This window comes from Chiloscyllium plagiosum, chromosome 17 (genome assembly GCF_004010195.1).
Source record: "Chiloscyllium plagiosum isolate BGI_BamShark_2017 chromosome 17, ASM401019v2, whole genome shotgun sequence".
NCBI lineage: Eukaryota > Metazoa > Chordata > Chondrichthyes > Orectolobiformes > Hemiscylliidae > Chiloscyllium > Chiloscyllium plagiosum.
Genome location: NC_057726.1, coordinates 69,342,193 through 69,365,965, shown reverse-complemented (window position 1 = coordinate 69,365,965; position 23,773 = coordinate 69,342,193). Strand labels below are relative to the sequence as shown.

The 23,773-nt window shown below is 39.8% G+C and overlaps 1 protein-coding gene across 6 annotated transcripts; it reads right to left on the bottom strand.

The window, feature by feature from the left end:
* Positions 1-2,975: 2,975 nt before the first annotated feature.
* LOC122558608 (tapasin-related protein-like) lies at positions 2,976-22,593 on the bottom strand. Of its 6 annotated transcripts, XM_043707384.1 has the most exons (8): positions 20,582-20,675; positions 20,078-20,401; positions 17,133-17,414; positions 15,723-15,836; positions 14,120-14,163; positions 11,359-11,507; positions 8,665-8,688; positions 2,976-4,060 (listed from the first exon to the last, which is right to left on the bottom strand). In XM_043707384.1, exons 1-6 carry the CDS (start codon positions 20,634-20,636, stop codon positions 11,364-11,366), a joined length of 963 nt encoding a protein of 320 aa, XP_043563319.1. In that variant the 5' UTR covers positions 20,637-20,675; the 3' UTR covers positions 2,976-4,060; positions 8,665-8,688; positions 11,359-11,363. The 6 variants fall into 6 exon arrangements, with proteins under 6 accessions (XP_043563319.1, XP_043563323.1, XP_043563318.1 ...); XM_043707388.1 differs by lacking the exons at positions 8,665-8,688; positions 20,582-20,675 and adding an exon at positions 22,436-22,593 and having other exon boundaries at positions 20,078-20,366; XM_043707383.1 differs by lacking the exon at positions 8,665-8,688.
* Positions 22,594-23,773: the final 1,180 nt, after the last annotated feature.

Genomic DNA, 23,773 nt, shown 5'->3' with positions numbered 1-23,773 from the left:
CATGGGTGAAGTGCCAGATGACTGGAAGATAACTAATGTGGTTCCATAGTTCAAGCAGAGCAGTACGGCTGGACTAAGCAATGCCAGACCAGTTAGTCTGAAGTCAGTGGTAGGAATATTATTTGAAAAACTTCTGAGGAACAGGATTAGTTAACACTTGGAAAAGCAAGGATTGGTCAGGGAAAGTCTGCACAGATTTGTTGGAGGGAGATCATGTCTACTAATTTAACTTGCTTTTCTCTAAAAAAGAAACTAAATATATTGATGAAAGTAGTGCAGTTAAAATGGTTTGCATGAACTTCTGTAAGGCCTTTTCCAAGATCCCAAATGGAAGTTGACCAGATGGTAAGACCCCATGGGATCCAAGGCAAGTTGGCAAACGAGATACAAATTTGGCTTGCAAATAGAAGGCAAAGGGTAATGGTAGAGGATTGTTTTAGCTATGTAGTGACCAGTGCTGTACTACAGGGATCGGTGTTGGGAGCTTTGTTGTTTGTTACCTGCATTAATGACTTGATGTGAATGTGGAGGGTATAATTAATACGTTTGCAGATAACATGAAAAGTGATGGTGCTGTGGACAGTGATGCAAATGGACTCAGGTTATATTCTTATTAATCAGCCTGTAAATTGAACAATGGCAAATGGAATTTAATCCTGATAATTATGAGATGATGCATTTTGGGAGATCTAAAAGGGGAAGAATATACACAGTGAATGGTAGGCTCCTTCGGAGTACTGAGGAACAAAGGACTTTAGTGTATAAGTTGTGCAGTACTGATTGCCACACCTTTAGAAGGATAATTGGAGAAGATGCAGAGGAGATGTTGCCTGGGATGAAAAGTTTGAGTTATGAGAAGAGACTGGAGAGGATAGGATTTTTTTCCATGAAACAGAGGAGAGTGAGAGGGGATCTGGTTGTTGTCTACAAAATAATGAGAGTCATCGATAATATAGACTGTATCTTTTCTCCATAGCAGGTTCGTCTGAGACAAGAGGGCATCAGTTTAAGATGAGGAATAAGTGTTTTAGAGGGTAGCTGAGGGAACAGTTTTTCACCCATAATATTGTAGAAACATGGTATGTGCTGCCTGAGAGATTAGTTGTGGCTGGTACTCTTGCAGCATTTAAGAAGCATCTTAATGAGCACATACAATGCCAGGCATAGTGTTCACTGGACAAAGTTTAGGTAAATGGGATTAGTATAGTTTGGAATTTGTTGATCATCACAAACATGATGGGCCAAAGTATTTGTTTCTATGTTGTGTGACTCTATACCTCAACTAAATAATAGTCACTCTTTTCTCTCACTGAAAATATCTTAGACTTAAAACATTTTAATGATTTTAAACTTCATTCATGAAAATAAAAACATGATTGTCAATTTGCCAGCTTTCAGTTGTCACTGTTGCCACATGACACAACATTAAGCAAACTGCTTGAACACCACTCAGCATTTGCGAAACCATGTTTAGAGATTAATTTCTCATTATTGAAATAACATTCTGATCAATAGCAAGTATTTTTTTTTCATTGACAACACTATATGGCCATAATTTACTTTCTTCTCAAGTTTGCTTCTCACATTTGAATTCCAAATTCTTCAATAATGTCAACTAGTAAAGGATATTTAATGTATTCTAGTTACTTATTTTTTTGTCTGTGAGAAACAATCAACATGATTGATTGTATACCATGCTTGGTAACATTATTTTAACTGGAAATTGCAAAAACCTTGTTTTGATGCCAATTGCATGCCCATATTACACAAAGTGATATCTATCATTCAAATAAATCAATCTTTGTGGACAATCTTCAAAATCAGCAATAATCTTTGTTACATCATAGCAGAATTAAATAGTAGTGCTGCTTCAATGTTAAGAGAAAGTGAGGACTGCAGATGCTGGAGATCAGAGTCAAAAAGTATGGTGCTAGAAAAGCACGTCATGTCAGGCAGCATCCCAGGAGCAGGAGAGTCGACGTTTCAGGCATAAGCTCTTCTTCGGGAATGTTGCCAGAAATATTAACATGGTGTAATGCAATTAGAAAAATCTACCAAACGAAAAGTAAATGGACAATCACATAAGGAAGCTGACAGAATATTAAGAAGCTCTTCACACCATTAGAGACAATAATGTCCTCTATCTAGATAGAGTGTACTTATGGACACGAAGATAATGAAGCATTTAACCAAGGAATTTGGACTTTTGCTAATGAAACCTAAGTTAAATGGAATTTAAGTTTAAGTAAGTATGAATCATGGACTGATCAATGGACAGAAATCAGATAGCCATTTGACTTTGTAATTGGTAGACTGTTTCTAATTAAATACCCAATTGCATTGATTGAGTCTAATAGACTAATTTAATGAATGGGTAAGATTGTGAAAGAGGGAATAAAGTTGGGGTTAGGTTATACATTTGGAAGGAAATAAATAAAAGAACAACAGAATAATTTGTAAATGCTGAGAGACTGGGAAATACTGGAGTTCATTTGGGATCTACATATCTGGCATATAGGGGAGATGTGATAGCACTGGAGACATACTGTTCTGAAAAAGGGTTAATGGACCCAAAACATTCATTCTACTTTCTCTCTACAGGTGCTGCCAGATCTGCTGAGTTTTTTCCAGAAATCTGTTTTTGTTCATTACAGTGGCAGCTGGTATCAACGCATTGTGTTTTGCACAAATACTGATCGCACAGATTAATATTCCTTGAAAGAAGTCAAACAGAAACTGAGGTAAACTCATTGAGGTGTGTATAAAATTCCGAAGAAACTTAATGTAATAGATGTTGCAATTTGTTACCTACCACTAGCAAGACTAAAACTCGATGGCTGAACAGGCTTGTTCACTCAGGATTAAGATGAGGATGATATTTGTTCTCTCCAGCTGTTGCACATATTTGTATTTTTAACCAAAAAGGAATGTGGCAAGGTTGACTACTCAGCAAAATGAAACTTTGGATTCACAGGTCAGTGTAACAGGGTCAAAGGTTCTATTTTTAATGTTCAGCGTATTCATTTATTACAATATGAAGTAATGTTTCAGAAATATTTCCTCGCTGTGAAGGTTTGTAATTCAGATGGTGGACATGAAAAGCATTGTGAAATTTATTTTTTAGGCAAATTGATACATTTCTGGATACCAAGAAAACACAGCTGTATTGGATCATATCAATAGGTGGAGCTAAAGTAACACTAGCAAGGGTCATAGAAATTAATGCACTAATTCTACCTCTTATGGTCTTAAGGTTGAAGGGTGATGTGATAGGCGCATTTAGGATTACAAATAGGATTAACAGAGTAAGCACCAAATAAACAATTACTGTTCTGCATGGTTCTAGAAATAGAAGTCATAAATATGAGAAAACACTGATGCAAGAGGAAATACACGTCTGGAAAACTCCTTACTGAGGACCACGTGGAATGTCCAAATTGCTAGCACCAGCAGAAGATGTCACCTGGAATATTGGTGGATTTAAGGATGGTTTGGAGAAATACATGCTGTGGAAGCTATTTGAATTAGGTTTGATAAAGAAAGCTGAGATGAGGGTAGTGTAAAGAGTATCAACACATCAGTGACATCTTGAGACTAGTGGCCAGTAATGTAAGTCTTCCATAAAATTGTGACATAGTAACATTTGAAATAACTGACCCAGCTTATTGTCTTCAACTGAACTGAACAACAGACCACAATCTCCTTTCCACTTGATTTGTAAGATAAATAATGCAGTGTTCTTACAATGATCAATGTTTTCAAGAATGTGCAAAGATCAAGATCGAAGAGTTTCTCTATATTTCCTGTTCTCCCTCCATATTCTACTTATTTATGGAACACTTTACAATAAGTCCAGGTTATGCAGTTAGTATTCAGACAATAGCAAGGACATGATCCTTCACACTTCTCTGACCCATGAGACCCAGGTTTCTCTGTCTTTGCTTCACTGGATTCTCGTATTCTTGCCATGCTCTTCTTTTTTTTTCCACTCTTGACACTTTCTCGAAGTAATGAGATCTCAAAATGCAGAAGGTGTTTTCTCATCTGTCCCTTGCTTGGTCTGTGGAAACAACAATGATTTTCTTAGGAAACCATGGACAGCAGATGCATGAATAGGAGTAAACCAATCAGCCCTTGGTGACTCTTACACAATCTAATGTGATCACAGCTAATTTTTCATTTCAGCTGAATGTTTCACCCTCTGCCAACATCCCTTGTTGTGCTAGTTCAGAGGCCAGAATAATTTCTGTGCATGTCATTATTGTATTCAACAATAGCTCATTCATAACCCTACAGGGTAAATAATTCAACAGGCTCAGAAAAGTTTGAGTGAAATAAATTCCCCTTCCAACTTCAGAGTACTAAGCAGAATCAATCTCTGTGTTAATCCTACCAGAATCACACTTGTCTAAATGGGATCGCCTGTTATTCTTCGAAACGTCAGAGAATTCAACGCCCAATTTATTCAATCTCTTACCATAGTACAATCATTTCAACTGGGGAGCAGTTCAGTGAATCTTCAGTGCACTCTTTCCAATGTAAAGAAATTATTTGATGAATATAGGGTTGAAAGCTGCACACAACACTTTCAATGTATTCTTACCCAAAACTCTTTATGAGTGTAACAAGACCTCTTCATTCCCAAACTGCAATTTTCTTGTAATAACTTCAAACAAACTATGGGCCTTCCAAATGTTTAGTGCATCATGAGTTGACTTTTAGCAAGCAAAATTCTTGATCACATCAAATATAAATTCTTACAAACTGCACAGATTCAAATTTATTATGTATGTGTTGTTTTTCTATTCTCACAATCAAGGTGAACAACTTCACTATTAACAAACCACGAGGCAACTTGTTGCCCACTCTCTTAATCTGCCAATATCACCCTGTGGCTTTTCTATGACCTCCTCACAACTTGCAGTTGCGACCAGTTTAGCATCATCAACAAAGCCAAATACATTTTTCACTGTCTATTCATCTGAGTCATTGACATAGATTCTAAACGGTTGAGGCCCCAGTGCTGATCATTGTGGCATTTTCACAGCAAGTAATGTTAGGCTAATTGGCTTGTGCTCTCTCTGCTTTACTTTGCTTCCTAAACAGCAGTATAAGGCTTGCTATTGCAAAATCTGATGGGACATTCACAAATCAAAGGAATATTGGAATGTCATAGTTCGTGCAACAAGTTCTCTGCAGGTATCTCTTTTAGAACTACCTGGGGTAGGCCACCTCACTTGGGGTTTGTCAGAATTTAGTCTGACACTTTTCTCCAATATTTCTTAACTGCTATATTAACTTCCTCACTTTCTTTCAGCAGTGATGTTACTATATACTGCACTTCTGGTTTGAAATTTTCCACTCTGAAAATGTATAAAATGCTTGAATGATGCTTCTGCAATTTCCACATTCAACATGCTAATTTCTTCTGACTGTGTTCCTAAGGGACTATCACATACTTTAGCTACTACGTTCATTTTATATGCTTATCAATGCAATTGCAATCTGATTTTATTTTTATAATTCAATCTCATATTTTATTCTTTAAGTTCTTCTCAATGTTTTACTGATTTCTAACATGTTTCTAATTATTAACCTTGTGAATCGTTTTTGTTACAGTTCAAGTTTCTTCTTTTAACCAAACACTACACTAAACTTCCTTAATGAGACATAAATGAGTCTCTATTGCTGAGTTTCTGGTCTTCAGTGCAGTGTGTTTTTATCCAATATTTACATCCAATATTTATTTAAAGGTTTCTGGTTGTTCATTTACCTGCATAGCATTTAGTCTATTTACCAATTAATTATGACTCGTTCTCACCTCGTATCAATTAATTTGTTATTCTTCAGATTAAGAATCGTTGAGTGATAGAGGTGTACAACATGGAAACAGATCCATGCTGATCAGATATCCTAAATTAATCTAGTCCAATTTTCCAGTACTTGACCCATTTCCCTCTAAACCCTTCCTATTCATGTCCCCATCCAGATGCTTTTTAAATGTTATAATTGTACCAGTCTCCACCACTTCCTCTGGCAGCTCATTCCATACATGCATCACCCACTGCATGAAAAAGTTACCCATAGCTCCGCTTTATTTCTTTCCCTTCTCACGCTAAACCTATGCCCTCTAGTTCTGGATTCACCCATCCGAGGAAAATACCTTGTCTTTTTACCCTATCTATACCCTTACATTATTTTGTAAACCTCTAAAAGGTCACCCTTCAGCCTCCAACACTCCAGGGAAAAGAGACCCAGCCTATTCAGTTTCTCCCGATAGTGCAAACCCCCCAATCCTGGCAACATTTTTGATGATATTGAATAAAGTCATTGCAGTTTCAACATGGATATCAAATCTAAGCATCTAATTAAGAATATTGCCAAGAGCATTGCGTACAGATATGCTGATTATTGTTATCTTTGCATTAGGTGTCAGAATGCACAGGTTCACACTGGTAATCTTCTAGTTTAGGCAAGACAGATTTGAAAAGTACTTATATGGGTCATCATTTAACTGTGATGAGATTACGTCATCATTGGTGCAAACTAGTTTTTAAAACCTGAACACAGTAGTTACACGGAGTACCAAAGCATGAATTGATCTGTCACCACTCTTACTGGCAGCACCACACCTCCCTCCCACTCAGAACAAACTGTCTTGGCCTCAAAGTTTCCATTCCTTGTCCTTAATAATGAGCAAAAAGACAGTATTGGGGAAAATTGATCTGGAAATATTGTTTGTCACAAGCGAATGTAACATAGACCAAAATATTTGTTTTCAAAAACTGTAATACTCTATACTTGATCTATGCCACAATAGCATTTGCAAGGTGCATGATGTTCATGATGTGAAGATAGACATTTTTGAATGCAAAGATTAAGGACACTTTTTAAAAGACTTGATGTCATGTAACCGACAGCAATCAGGTTTAGATGCTCCATTCACCGTTGGAAGTGTGACTCACTGTTTCACTTGAGCAATACTAAAATGCAAGCTATGGAAATAGAGGAAATGGGAGAAGGAGTAAGCCATTCAGCCCTTCCAGCCTCCTCAGTCAATCAGTACAATCAACCAACTCAGCACCCTTTTACTGCTTTCATCATCGACTACTTAATCCCTTCACCCCGAAGAGTTATATTGAACTACTTCATGTTTTGGCTTCAAATAATCGCTCACCACACAGTGAAGAGATTTCTCCTCAAATGAATCCTTAATGGCACATGCCATATCCTTAGACTATGACCCCTAATTCTCTACTTCCTGGTTATGGGAATGTACTTCCTGCATTTCACATGTCTAATCCTGTTAGAATTTTATCGATCCTACCTATTTTTTCTAAACTCCAGTGAACGTAGTCCTAACTGATCTAATGTCTCCTCATAGGTGCATTCCAGGAATCAGTCTGGTAAATCTTAGCTAAATCTAGCCAGAACATCTTTCTTCATGGGATGATCAAAAATCCACATAACATTCCAGATGTGGTCTCACCAAGGCCCAGTACTACTGCAGCAAGACATCCCTGCTCCTGTACTCAAATCGTCTTGACACAAAGGCCACCAGCTATACTGCATGCTCACTTTCAGTAACTGGTACACTCTTCAATCATTTTTTTTTGTATTCAAGAACAATTTTTGACAATACTGCATATTTAGTAGGTTAATACTTTTTAAGTGTAAAACAAATTGAAATGAAATGTAAAAGTATTAAAAACATTAAAAAGAATGAAATCTTAAATTACAGCACTTATAGCAGGTCATTCAACTCAATAATCTGTGAGTTAAAAATGTAACTTGGTCAACAATTACTTAATGAATGATTAGATAGCATTCCCCTTGCAGAATAATTGATTTCTTTTGTAGCTAAAGCTTTACTGTGGATTCATTAAAACAGGATCTGATTGGCAAAGTTACATACCAAAATATCTGCTTTTCGTTAATAAAACATTGTAAACAATAGGTGATTTCAGAACTTTTAAATTAATATTTTAAAGATCGCTACATTGTTGAAACTAAACTAGTTACTTCAAAAATCAAAGGTTTTACAAAGTGCGACTGAACCAATTTGCCGACAACTAATGGAAATGTTTCAGAATGGGCTAAAGTTGTTTCCATGGTAGATAAATACCAGTGTCAGGAATGAGACACATTTGATTAGATTAGAATCCTAAGTATGGAAACATGCCAATTGGCCAAACAAGTCCACACCAACCCTCTGAAGAGTAACCCACCCAGACCAATTCCCTTCCCCTATACTTACCGCTGACTAATACACCTAACACACTATAGGCAATTTATCATGACCTGCACATCTTTGGATTGTGGGAGGAAGCCGGAGCACCTGGAGGAAAACCACACAGACACGGGGAAAACATGCAAGGTGGGAATCGAACCTGGGTCCCTCCTGCTGGGAGGCAGCAATGCTAACACTGAGCCACGGTGCTGCCTCAAGTCGATTCAAGTTAATCAAAACATAGATATGAATTTAAACTTAACTTATCCCCATTTCCCCACCCATACACTCTTTATATGTATAGATACAACCCATGAAAAAAAAATTCAAGTGAGTTCAGCGTTTAAATTTGTTTGAAAAGCTAAACTAAGATTATGCAGCCATCATAAAGAACCAGATAAGACTGACATGAACATGCTTAAAGGCATACCTACCCAACCATGGTTATCTCCAACAGCCTGTAAAACAAGAAGTGTGAGGTAACAAATACTTCTTCTTTAAAAAGCGAGAGTAGAACTAGAAATTTAGACTAATCTATCCTCAGGTTTCGGATCAGTGACAAAAATAGAAATTGCAGGAAAAGCTCAGCAGGTCTGGCAGGATCTGTGGCGAGAAATAGAGTTAAAGTTTCAGTCGAGTGACCTATCCTCAGTTCTGCCAGTTAGGTCGATGGGCTTTTATTCGAAACGTCAATTCCCCTGCTCCTCAGATGCTGCCTGACCTGCTGTGCTTCTCCAGCACCACACTCATGACTCTAACATCCAGCATCTGCAGTCCTAATTTTCGCCTTATGTTGATTCTATCCAACCAGAATCCATCTCTTCCATAAGTTATGAAGTCTAGTCCCACAAAGAAGAGCCTTTTTTCTCCATGTTACCAGTCCACTCGTCCACCTTGCAGTCTTTCTCTCATTGACTCTGTTCTCAAATTTCAAGGACGAAGGCTTTCTACCACTATGTATTGATTCCTCACAGCCCTCTGACCTGCAGTGCATCTTATAATTAATAACTGATAACCTCTCAGGTTCTTCTTAGCCGAAGGAATGTGACTGCCCCCGAAACAATTTGTCCAGGTAAGTTACTCCATCACTGAGTTTCACTGCACCTGCAGTTCATCCTCCAGCATATCAAAACTGATTTGAAGCTCCTCTTGCTACATACAATTAATGAAGATGTGTTTTCTCTGAATCACACCGATTTTCTTAGTAACTGCCATTCCGTAGTCCCAATACAACATTTACTAATTGTTAATCAATACATCATTATTCACAATAAGGTTACAACCAATCAAATAGGTTTACTCCTGTTGGTAAACTAAACAAGTGCATTTAAAATCTTATATGGACTCACAACTTGCACGATTTTCTGAAGACAAGCAAACAAAATACTCATCTGTCAAATATATACCTGATGCTGTCCAACAGCATATAATGATTTTCTCAGTACGCAATTAATCCTTGGGCTATGTCGTAGCATTCTAAAGTTGATCCGGCAAACTATGCTCTTACTTAAATGCAAAGTATATCCTCCCCCACCCACATTCCTAGGCACAAGTACTGTATCTAATGAGGAGCTGCTGTCCCTATGCTTGCATAGTTCAGATTAGATTCCAACAGTCCACACTGACCCTCTGAAGAGTAACCCACCCAGACCCATTTCCCTCTGACAAATGCACCTAGCACTATGGGCAATTTTGCATGGCCAATTCACCTGACCTGCACATCCTTAGACTGTGGGAGGAAACCAGAGCACCCGGAGGAAACCCCAGTAGGCACGGGGAGAATGGGCAAACTCCACACAGACTGTTGCCTGAAGCGGGAATTTAACCTGGGTCCTGGGCAGTGTGAGGAGGTGTTGCTATCCACTGAGCCACCATGCCACCCATAGAAGACCATTTGAATTGATACAAGGTATAAATCTAAGCAAATGAGATTGTTGGTTAGAGAAATCATTTTATGCTAGCTCCCTAATTAACATTCTGCAGTCATTTCAATGGACAGCTTCTTAATTCCTAAGACAGGAATAAATTTTCATAGCAAGTTGGAGGGATATTAGAAGGTATGGTTAAGAGGTTTGTGGATGACAGCAAAATTATGGTTTAGTGAACAGTGAAGAAGGTTACTTAAGAGTACAACAGTATCTTGATCAACTCGCTCAGTGGGCCAAGGAATGACAAATGCAATTTAATTCACATAAATGTGAGTTGTTGAATTTTGGTAAGACAAACCAGGGCGGGACTTACACTGTTAATGGTAGGCCCCTGAGGAGTTTTATCAAAAGACCTAGGGGTGCAAAAACATTGTTCCTTGAAAGTGGTGTCACAGGTGGACGGAATGGTGAAGACGACATTTGGTACACTTGCCCCTTCATCAGTAACAGCAATGACTACAGGAATTGCGACGTCATGTTACAGCTGTACAAGACTTTGGAGTACTGCATACAATTCTGGTTGTCCTGGTATAGGAAGTATGTTATTAAACTGGAAAGGGTGCAAAATATTTACAAGGATGTTACTGAGACTGGGATTGAGTTCTAGGGAGATGCAGGATAGGCTCAAATTTTGTTTTCCCTGCAAAGTAGGATGCTGAGGGGTGACCTTATAGAGATTTGTAAAATCATGAGGGGCAAAGTTAAGGTGAATAGCCAAGGTCTTTTTTCACCAGGGTAGCAGAGTCGAAATTTAGAGGGCATAGGTTTAAAGTGAGAGGGGAAAGATTAAAAATGGCTCTGAGGAGCAACATTTTCACAGAAGTTGGTGCTTATTAGGAATGATCTGCTGGAGGAAGTGTGTGGGGGGGTACAATTTCAACATTTTAAAGAAATTTGGACAAGTAAGTGGATAGGAAAGGTTGAGAGAGATACGGACCAAATGCAGGCAAATAGGACTAGTTCAATTTAGGAAACATGGTCGGCATGGATGAGTTGGGCCGACGCGCCTGTATCTGAACTACCTGACTCTAACTTACAAATGTAAACAAGGCTAGACTTCAGTAAGAGATTAACTATTAAACTTAAACCTTAAAACTCTGACATTCACCGGATTCCAAAAGTTAACTCAGTTTAGCTACACTCAATGACTAATTGCTGGCACAAGTCAATGAATTAATTCATGTTGCTGTTATCGCATACCTGTTTCAGAGTTGGTCCTGGACAGAATGGTAATTTATGTTTGTATAAACAACAGCCTCTTTTTCACTTCTGGGTTTCCACATTTTCCTGTGTTCATTGAAGTGGAGATCAGCATAAGTTGGACCCTCCACTTTTCCTTTATGGATGACCTGTGGAGAATTTGTGAGGAATATCAGTTACTTACCAAATTGAAACAAAAGCAAAATTGGTTCAGGTAAACATCAACAAAAAAACATATTTGGGGTCAGCAAATACAGCACACAGAGCCTTGAATGGCATTAAATGAACTGCTGATGCTAGAAATCAGAAACAAAAATAGAAATTGTGAGAAAAACTCAGCAGGTTTTGCAGCATGGAACATAGAACAGTACAGCACAGTACAGCCCTATGGTCCTTGATGTTGTGCTGACCTTTTATCCTATTCTTTTATCAAACTAACCTGCACACCTTTCATATTACTATTATCCATGTGCATTTCCATTAGTCGCTTAAATGTCCCTACTGTATCTGACTCTAGTAGCACCCCTGGCAGTGCATTCCACGCACCAATCATTCTGTGTAAAGGACCCACCTCTGTCATCTCTTCTAAACCGGCCTCCAATCACCTTAAAATTATGCCCTCTTGTGATAGCCGTTTCTGCCCTAGTGAAAAGTCTTTGACTATTCACTCTATCTGTGCCTCTCATCATCTTGAACACCTCTATCGAGTCATCTCTCATTCTTCTTCGCTTCAATGAGAAAAGTCTGTATATGGTCTTCCCTATGTCTTCCCTACATCAAAGACATCTCAGAAATGACTGCCAAACTACGCAGACCTCTTGGTATCATGGTTGTCCACAAACCTACCAACACACTAAACCAGCAGCTCATGAACTAGAAAAACCCGATACAGACAATAAGAAAAACTAATGTTATTTACAAAATATCTTGCAAGAACTGTAATAAATATGACATTGGACAAACAGGCAGAAAACTAGCCACAGGATACGTGAATATCAACTAGCCACAAAAAGACACGACACACTCTCACATACGGATGAGGAAGGACACCACTTTGACAGGGGCAACACATCCATCCAAGAACAAGCCAACAGTGACACACACAAAAATTCCAAGAAGCATGGCATTCCAACAGTAACTCTATCAACAAACACATTGACTTGGATCCCATTTACCAACCCCTGAGAAAAAGAACAGGAAATGACATAACCATAGGAAATGATGTCACCACAGGAAATGACATCACCAATCCAAGGAAACCCAAACATATAAATAGAAAGCGGGCTACAACACCAATGCTTCATCTGGAGGCTCACTTAAAAAGTTACCTAGTATGGTGATGAAACATCTGAAACTGAACATTCCAGCTCAGCGAGCAAACCCACATCCTTGAAGCCTATCTACCTTACACTATTCCATTTTCATCCATATGTATATCCAATGACCTTTTAAATGCCCTTCAAATCGGCGAGTCTACTACAATGGTAAACAGGGCATTCCATGCCCCTACTACTCTGAGTAAAGAAACTACCTCTGACATCTGTCCTATATTGATCACCTCTCTATTTAAAGCTATGTACCCTCATGCTAGCCATCACCATCCGAGGAAAAAGGCTCTCACTGTCCACCCTATCTAACCCTCCGATTATCTTATACATCTCAATTAAGTCCCTCAAAGTCTTCTTCTCTTGAATGAAAATAGCCTCAAGTGCCTCAGCCTTTCCTCATAAGACCTTCCTTCCATACCAGGCAACATCATAATAAATCACCTCTGAATCCATTCCAAAGCTTTCACAGCCTTCCTATAACGAGAACTATATGCAATACCCCAAGTGCAGAGGCACCAGAGTTTTGAACAGCTGCAACATGACCTTCTGGCTCTGAAACTCAATCCCTCTACCAATAAAAGCTCAGACACCGTTTGCTTCCTTAACAATCCTATCAACCTGGGTTGCAACGTTCAGGAATCTATGTACAGTTCCTTCCTGGCCACTTGTAACTCTCCAAAGTCCTGCCTGATCCTTGCCTGGAAGCATCTGTAGCAAAAAAAAGTTAATGTTTCAGGTCCAGTGACCCTTCTGAACAAGTTCTGAAAAGTTCCAAAGGAGGGGCATTCAACCCAAAACATTAACTCTGTTTCCTCTCCACAGATGCTGCCAAACCTGCTGAATTTTTCCAGTAATATCTGTTTTTGCTCCTTAAATGACATTGGCCAATCAATAACTTTCTACTGAGGACAGTTGCGACCACTAACTTTGAGCTGATGTCATTTATCTGAATGCTAATTCTAATTCACAGTTACATTCCGCATCCTGACCAGATGAGGTAAGGAGTGGCGCATGTCCACTTACTGGTTATTGGATATTCAAGTTCTGAGTTTGCTTAATTTTGAAGATGCATTTTTCTGCTAAAGATCTGAACTAATCTGTATCAGTCAAATCCCTGATACAGAGCAGCAGCAGTCAACACTCAGCAGCCGTTCAGATATTAACAGGTGGGATTATCATTCTTATTACAAAAACAAGCAGACTATGCCTTGTAAAGAATTTAGATAAATGCCGAATGAGCATTGGAAACAATGGGATTTATAATATTCCCTCAGGATTCTGAGGGTTACATGAATGAATTCTGTTTGGCACATTTTCCACAATTAGTTGGTGATTTTCTGACCTACCAGGAAAATAGATATACCTACGACAGGTGAAAGCATCAAGTGCACTGCAAAAGTCGCCTGGGTTTTATAAAAACAGACCAAACTGACCTGCTCCTCAACCCGGCTGTCAATTTCTTCAGCAACTGCATCACCTGCCACAGAACAAATGTACACCAATAATGAATTTCAAAATGTCAGGTATGTCTGTGAAAAAAGATAAAACCCAAAATTTGAGCAGTATGAGCAGCATAATCACCAATAAAAAATTAATACCCAATTCTACCGCTGGTTGAGATGTGATCAATTTTACTTTTCGCAAAAGTAAAATACAGTAAATGCTGGAAGTATTACATAAAGACAGAAATTCCTGGAAATATTTAGCAGGTCAGACATTATTTGTGGAAATGAAAACAGAGTTAATGTTCTAAAAATGTGTCATACAATCATAGTGTCCAAAAGATATACAGCACAGAAACAGACCCTTCAGTCCAAGTCTTCCATGCTGACGAGATATCCTAAATACTTAGTTCCATTTTCCAGTATTTGGCCCATACACCTCCAAACCCTTTCTATTCATATACCCATCCAAATGCCTTTTAAATGGTGCAACTGTTCCACCTCCTCCGGCAGCACATTCCATACATGCACCACTCTCTGCATTAAAACGTGCTCCTTAGGTCCCTTTTAAATCTTTCACCTCTCACCTTAGAACAATGCCAGCTTGCTTTGGACTCCCGAACCCTTGGGAAAAAATCTTGTTTGTGAGCCCCTCATCATTTTATAAACTACTGTAAGGCCCTCAGCTTCTGATACTCCAGGGAAATTTGTCCCAGTGTATTCAGCCTCTCCCGAGAGCTCAAAGCCTCCATCCCTAGCAAAATCCTTGTAAATCTTTTCTGAACGCTTTCAAATTTCAGGCTGTCCTTACTATAGCAGGGAGATCAAAACTGCACACTCTATTCCAAAAATGGCCTAACCAATGTCCCACAGAGCTGCAACATAACTTCCCAACTCCTATACTCAATGCTCTGACGTGAAAGGCAAGCATATAAAACACCTTCTTCACCATACTATCGACCTGCAACTCCACTTTCAAGGAACTATGAACCTGCACTCCAAGGTCTCTTTGTTCAACGACACTCCCCAGGAATTTAGCATTAAATGTATAGACCTGCCTGATTTGCTTTTCCAATGTGCAGCAGCTCACAATTATCTAAATTTAACTTCATCTATCACACCTTGATCTATTGGCCCATCTGATCAAGATTCCGTCGTACTCTGAGGTAACCTTCTTCACTGTCCACCACACCTCCAATTTTGGTGTCATCTGCAATTTACTAATCATACCTCCTATGTTCATATCCTGAAGTATTACCCCTGCTTTTATCTCCATTGATGTTGTCTGATCAGTTGAGTAGCTGAAATATTTCTGTCTTGTTTTACTAATTTGTTTTTCTGATTCATGGTTGCTGCGTCTTCTTTATTCAATCCAGCATCAAACATATTTAACATACACATTCTATTTCTCATTGTCATTTATCACATAAAAATCTTACAATTCAGTTATGGTTTGTTGAAGTTATCCTGATGAGCCCTATCAGTGTGGTAAACTATCTCATTACAGTGGCCTGTTGATGTCATAACCTACCCCTCTACTTCCGCACCATTGCAGTACACTTAATGTTAAAAGACAATTTTAAATCAGTCTTACCATGAGATCTCTCTAGTTTGTACAGCCTGACAACAATTGCTAGAACCAAAATTATAAAGCCCCCTGCTATCCAGCTGAATGCTAAGGCATAGGAGAAACCATTTCCTTTTTTACCTAAAGATGACAGAGAATGTGAACATTAGCATTTAAAGAGCAAATGATGCTAAATAATAAGCAACAACAGATAACAGGCCACACTGACACATCAAACCCATCGCCTCTCACCAATCTAATAAACTCTCCATTTATCCAGAGGTTCTATGACAGTATTAACTGAGCAAACTTGGATTAAAGAACACACAATTCAATTTTCTGATCATTTTAGCATTTTGTTCAGCATAATTATCATGTTTAACTTTATTAATGTTTATGTTATATGCATGTAAGATTTGTTCATGCTGATTTTGTGAATATATGCGGGGGCTTAATATACCTCAACACTTCTGCCTGTCTCTCTTCATGCATCTGTATGCTAGAGAAGGACTCAGGCAGTTGTTTTTCTTTTGGTTGGAGAGCCATCAGAGACATTTCTCTGTATGAGGAGCATTGTTAGAGATACATATGAATGATGTGGCTTGGCATATATATATATATATATATATATATAGCCTCTTTGTACTTATTATGGGATATTCAAAACACAGACATGTTGAGAAAATGCAAGAGACTTGGTGAATAGAATTTTAAATTAAAGGGATTCATTTGATTCTGAAGAATAATGGAGATTGGAGTGGGATTAAGCATGACTAAATTATAGAATCTGAATAGGTTGCCAAAACAGAATATCCTCATAGTACATAGGCGTGCATATGCACATACGAACATACGAACAGAGTGACACAAGGGATTTTCATTCTGTAAAATCAGTGGAGAAGCCAGCACTGTTCTTCATGGTGCTGCAATGATTAAGACAAATTGATATAGTAGTTTAAAATCAATATTTAAATACAGTAAAGAAAAAGAGTGGTGGAATGGTTGGTTATCAAAGGGTGTGTATTTAGAGTAATTGGCACACAAACAGGCAACGTTTGGCAAGGGAATGGGGGCAGCTGTACTTATATAATGTGTTATAATTCAGAATCTTTTGTTTCTAAAAGCAGGAAAGATGTTTCAATGATCACATTTGAAAAAGAATTGGAATAAAACCTAAAGGGAGAATTTATTGCGATGAAATGGATGCGTGGGCCAAATAGAATAGCATGACAAAGAACATGACAATGCAAAATAAACAAAGTGGCTTCCTTCCATGCTATCCAATGATTTTTTAAAAAAAACTTGAAGTCAATCTCTTGTCAATCATGTAGTTACTCTGTCTCCAATAATCTGCAACAGAAATTAGAGTGCTGATATTGCCCCCTTAAATCTAACAAATTATAGTTCAGGGAAATATGAAGAAGCTGAGACTCTTACCCTGATCTGAAACCAAGTAGCTGTCATTGGCTGGGTCCACTAGTGAAACATGAGAAACTTGGCAAGTATAAACCAACCCGATCTCCACAGGATATAAGGAGCTGGAAACTTGATGTAATCCCTCCTTTTCCTGAAACTTTGTAGTATTTATTCCAGATGTAATTTTTCTGTCATTTTCATACCAGGTAAGGTTAAATTCTTCTGGGAAGAAGCTAGCTGTCGTACAGAGAAGTTTAAGGAATGGAGAGGACAGTCGAGTAATCGTTATTGGAGTTGGAGGCACTGTGAATAAGCCAAAGGAAATAAGTTGAAAACACGTTTCATGCCATACCAAAGACAACAGAAGCAAGATTACATGCCTGGAAGGCAAATCATTTCAGAGTTGGAGTTTCAATCACCATAAATAGCTTGAAGTGTCTGCGTCAATTCTGTGTCTTAGGATCTTATACCCCACAACCACCTAATGAAGGAGCAATGCTTCGAAAGCTAGTGCTTCCAAATAAACCTGTTGGATTATAACCTGGTGTTGTGTGATTTTTTAGCTTGAAGTGTTTGAAGTCAAAAAGTGTGGCACTGGATGATGAAGGGCTTATGCCCGGAACATCGATTCTCCTGCTCCTCGGATGCTGCCTAACCTGCTGTGCTTTTCCAGCGCCACACTTTTTGACTCTGACCTCCAGCATCTGCAGTCCTCACGTTCTCCTAATTAAATTATTTAAATCTGATCATACCATATTTCTTTATTTTTTTTTACCTAAACCCGATGAGGGAAAAGCTTGTGCCTACACTGTCCCTAACTTATGACCCAATTAAACAGAACCTGCCCATGTAACATTTCAACCCTCACTGCAGGAATTTATGTCAGGAACTCAATGTCACGAAGACCAAACAAACATCCATAAATCTATCATCACTGTTGTGACAATGCTGTCACTTTAAAAAGCTTATTTTCTTCTGGGTTTTTGTTTGAAGAGAGGTTATAAAGGTAGAAGTGCCGAAGCGGCTAGGGAGCCAGCCTGAATCAGTATTTTTTCAAGACAGTTTAACACTGGAAAGGGAGTGTCCAGTTCTCCCAGTTCAGGTTCTAGTTCTTTTTTTTAGCTGTGGCAGTCACACGACATCGGAGTTGCAAGCTTCAGTAAATGATTGCGAACTGCCTTGGTCTGAAATCTCTCTTGTTGCATTTCCCTCCTGGATTGGAGTCCTGCCTGTAAGAGTCTGTGTTTGAATCTACCTTATTACCAAAGGGTTTGTTTATGAGAATGTTACTGTCTTGAAAAATAGGAGGGGGTGTAGCACTGCTAATAAGAGAGGGTATCACCGGTACAAAGGAGAAAGTGAGGTCTGCAGATGCTGGAGATCAAAGTTGAAACTTTATTGCTGGAACAGCACAGCAGGTCAGGCAGCATCCAGGGAACAGGAGATTCGACGTTTCGGGCACAGGCCCTTCTTCAGGCCCAATATTGATTGTCACACAGTTGCTGACATTAATGCAGCAGGAGTATTCTGCAGCAAGTGGTGAACTGTTATCTCGTCAAACTCTCTCCGTTACCTACAAACCAGGAATCTAATAGAAAGCTCTCTAATTGTCTTGGGGAATTAGTTGCAACAATTCTGGACTGGATTTCATGGAAAAAAAACATAATTTACAAAATTACATTCCACACACCATGTTAAACAGCCATACCCTTCAAATTTTACACGTGTCTGCACCAACTGCAATATCCATGCCACCATGGAATCCCGACAGTATGGAAGCAGGCTGTTCAGCTCATCGAGTACACACCAACTCTCCAAAGAGCATTCCATCCAGATAACCCAGCATTAACCAAAGCCAAAGCACCTAGCACATCCCTGGACACTGTGGGCAATTCAGCACAGCCAATTCACCTAACCTGCACCATGTTTGGACTGTGGGAGGCAACCAGAGTACCTGGAGGCAACCCACACAGGCACACGTAGAATGTGAAATTTCCATACAGACGGCCAGTCAACACGGGAATCAAACCCAGGTCCCCAGCGCTGTGAGGTAGTAATGAGCCTCCACTCACCAAGGTGGCTTGTGCATCAAGATATTTCCTAATCAACTTGTATTGGGATATTGTGGAGCGAGCAGATGCTGAAAAATGTGTTGCTGGAAAAGTGCAGCAGGTCAGGCAGCATCCAAGAAGCATGATAATCGACGTTTCAGGCAGAATTCCTGAAGAAGGGCTTATGCCTGAAACTTTCTCCGAGCGAGCAAATGCTGCCTGACCTGTTTTTCTTTCACTCTCGACTCTGATCTCCAGCATCTGTAGTCGTCATTTTCTCCTCCTTGCACTCGAATGTTATTATATACCTCTGGAACAGGTGGGACTTGAACCAAAGCTAAATGGCTCAAAGGAGATAGTAATGACTGCAGATGCTGGAAAGTCATAGCCTGTCACAAAGGTAAGGATACTACAGCTGCACCACTAGAGTCCCTAGCCTTTAGCATCAACCACCATATAAGTACTGTAACTTGGAAACAAAAGGACTACATCCTCATGAGTAGACCAGGACCTCCAACCCCTTTCAAGTCAGGCACCATTATGTCTTAGAAATATATTACATATTGTTTATTGCTGTAGGATTAAAATTTCAATCATGTTGGAAGAAGGCATTGGGAAATGGGAAGAAGAAAACTCTCTAAATGGTAAGCAACCAATAGTGCCAATGCCAACATTACTCAGCCTAAAAAATCATTAAAAAGGGGTGCTTCAAAAATATAATCCCTCAGAAAGAAATTATTGGTTGAGTCTGGCATTCAAATGTGAACACTCCTGCAATAAATGCGGCTATTTCACCAGAAAGCATTCGCTGCAAATACAATGACAGATGGGCACTGAGAGAAATTTTCATTTGCTTATTCACTGGTATTCGCTGATTAATTTCAAAGAGCCCTTTAGCTCCTCAGTATCACTCACCGTATATTGTGACCTCAGTCCCAGTGCCATTAGACATCATTCCTGGCCCTTTTTTAACGCCGCAGTAATAAACCCCAGAATCTTGGAAACTCACATTGATCAGGCGGAACTCGGAAGATCCTTGGTGAAAAGGCATCGCTATTTTCGTTTTCTCTCTCGTCATACTAAAAGTCGAGCGTTGCCCTTTCTTCCACCAATAAACATCCAACATTGCATTCGGCATGAATAAAGACGCAGAGCAATTAATGGAAATGTTTTCGCCTTTCACTCCGGTCACACGCTGTGGGACCTGATGCAAGGAGAAAGGGGTCACAGTGTCTGAGGCTGTCAGAAATGAGCACAAAAGAGATTATCAACAGAGATAATTCAGGAGCATTAAATAGAAATAAAACCGTTATTGTATAATGTAACTAAAGCGGAAACTACAATAAACATTAAGTATCAGCGATCGTCACACAGTTCTTATTCCACTTCTACTGATCTGAAAGTCTTAAATGCATATACCTATGTAAATAATGCCTAATGTCGAAAGGTAATTCAACAGATCAAGTGCTAACATGTTGCATATGGTTGACAACCTCGGTCACCCCTGGTCCAAGTTAACTGGAAACATTGCAATGCGCTGCTGGTGGTGAAAATATTTGATAATAGGCGTGCTGCAATTTGACAAACCACAAGATAACCGAAGCGACTACTTCAAATATTGGTTTCTCGGAAGTGATAACAATCAAAGTACACATAGCTATTCAAGGGAATATCGCACATTGCACATGAGAGTAAATAGTCTGCATTGTGAAATTCACCGCTTGTTTACAAATGCATCCGTGCAGATGTAACAATTCACAGTTTAAGTCCTTTTAGAAGCTCCTTCAACTGACGGGCCTCTGAACTGGGGGACTATGCACAATGGTGTCGCTTATTAGCGCGACCTTTGCCCTCTCGAGACAACATACACTGAAATCGATCTGTTTTACACTCGTTTATGCTTATATCTTCACACCATGAGTAGACCAGCTCCAAACCTCAGCAGCTGGAAGGCAGGTTCCCAATGTCTCTTTCTTGCTCTCCCACAAAAAAAAGTTTTATCTGCAGAATTTGGAGCTCAACCAGCAAACTGGACTAATTATCCAAGCTCAAGAAATATTGCTGCACCTTTGACTATCCACTTTTCAGCCCCCAGAGAAAAAAAGAATTGCTACCGTAAGGATTTCTAAATTCAACTGCAACCCTAAATAAAAACTACGGATAGCACGTTTTCTGACGTTTTTCAGACAGGGTTACCGTGGAGGACAACGAGGAAAGAGGTGAAGCAGGCAGCCTGGAAAGCCCGAGAGACTAATCTAATCAATAATCGTTTTCTTGTGTTGGAAAACGGTTGCAGTGAATGCAGCTAAAGGCAAAGTCCATGACGCTGAAAGGATTTGGGTTCGATTCTGGCCTCTGGCTGTCTGGGTTAAGTTTGAGCATTGTCCCATGTCTGTTTGGGTTTCCTCCCGCAGTCGAAAGAAGTGCAGGTTAGGCGGATTGGCTCTGCTAAATTGCACATAATTCTGGATTAGTGGTGCTGGAAGAGAACAGCAGTTCAGGCAGCATCTAAGGAGCAGCGAAATCGACGTTTCGGGCAAAAGCCCTTCATCAGGAATTGGCTTTTGCCCGAAACGTCGATTTCACTGCTTTTTGGATGCTACCTGAACTGCTGTGCTCTTCCAGCACCACTAATCCAGAATCTGGTTTCCAGCATCTGCAGTCATTGTTTTTACCCCTAAATTGCACATAATGTCCAGGGGTGTGGATGTTAGGTGGTTTAGCCGTGGGAAATGCAGTGTTGTACGTCTGGGTGCGATATTATTTACAGGGTTGGGGTGGACTTGACGGGCCAATTGGCCTGCTTCCACACTGTAGTGATTCTATGTGAAGATAGGTGTTTCTGTGGCCATAGGTGGCGACACGAGATTAAATATTCCACATTGTGAAAATCACTGCCTGTTTGCAAATGCATCAGTGCAGACGTAACAATTCACAGTTTAAGTCCTTTCAAAGGCTCCTTCAACTGGGGGACTGTGCACAATGGTGCCGTTTATTAGCGCGGCATTTGCCCTCTCGAGACAACATACACTGAAATCGATCTGTTTTACATTCTTTTATGATTATATATTCACACCATGAGTAGACCAGCTCCAAACCTCGGCAGCTGTAAGGCAGGTCCCCAATGTCTCTTTCTTGCTCCCATAAAATAAGTTTCATCTCCAGAATTTGGAGCTCACTCAGCAGACTGGACTAATTATCCAAGCACAAGAAACATTGCTGCACCTTCGACTGTCCACTTTCCAGCCCCCAGAGAAAAAAAAGAATTGCTACCGTGAGGATTTTCTAAATTCAACTGAACACGTCAGAGGGAGCCTAAGATAATGTGTTGCACTGTCTGCAACATGTGGGAATCTGTGCTCCTAGTTCTGGAAGTCGGGATGACCACATCTGTAGGGAAATGCTGCCCATTCGAACAGCTCGAGTGCCGAGTCTTGGAACTTCCGCGTCGGCTTGGACTCTCAGAGGTTCAACCACAACGCTAAATAAAGATGACGTGTGGGCACGTTTTCTGACGTGGTGCAGACAAAGGAGTTGCAGACAGGGTTAGCGTGGAGGATAACGAGGAAAGAGGTGAAGCAGGCAGACCGGAAATTCCAGGAGGCAGTTCTAATCAATAATGGTTTGCTCGTGTTGGAAAACTGTTGCAGGGAATGCAGCTAAAGGCAAAGTCCATGACGCTGAAAGCATTTGGGTCCGATTCTGGCCTCAGGCTGACTGGATTAAGTTTGAACATTCTCCCCCTGTCTGCTTGGGTTTACTCCGAGTGCTCCAGTTTCCTCCCGCAGTCGAAAGCTGTGCAGGCTAGGCGGATTGGCCATGCTAAATTGAACATAAAGTCCAGAGTGTGGAAGTTATGTGGCTTAACCGCGGGAAATGCAGCATTTTAGGTCTGGGTGCGTTGCTCTTTACAGAGTTGGTGTGGACTTGATGGTCCGATTGGCCTGCTTCCACACTGTAGTGATTCTGTGTGAAAATGGGTGTTTCTGTGGCTATAGATGTAACTCTGGAAATGGGTGGTATGTGTAAATGATCACAAGATGCTTTTAGTCCGAGTGCTTATTTAAAAAAAACTCAAATACTGAAACAATTACAGTCGGATTTTATATAACGCGACAGTTCTGTTCTCCAGTTATAAGGCAATCGTGCAATGGCCGCCCCTTTTAAGCTAATACGGCTGGAATAGCGTTCTAGCCAATACAGGTGAGGAAAGTTTGCAGTCTACAAGTAACAGTCTGAATTCTTCAATCGCGTTTAAACCAATTCACCTTGAAGAAGCACGTGTTGTAGCAGGTAGCAACCAAAATAAGACCCCTCAAGTAATGAAGTCTCACAGCCCAACTTGGCTATTCCCCAAATCATCATGGAATTTAGCTACTATTCCAAACAGCAGTGTCTGTCTCTGAATGTCCAAGTTTTGATCCTTGATTTTCAAAGTTCTGCGGTGTGACATTATTGACAATCCTTCAGATTATTTAATCCTTGTTACATTCAGTGTTAGCTGGATATGTGAAACATGACCTTTCCAGGAATGGCTTATTAGCATGTTGCATTTATTTTCTTCATAACAGTTTCTCCTTGTTGTTTTCATCTCATGAAGCCTTTAATCCA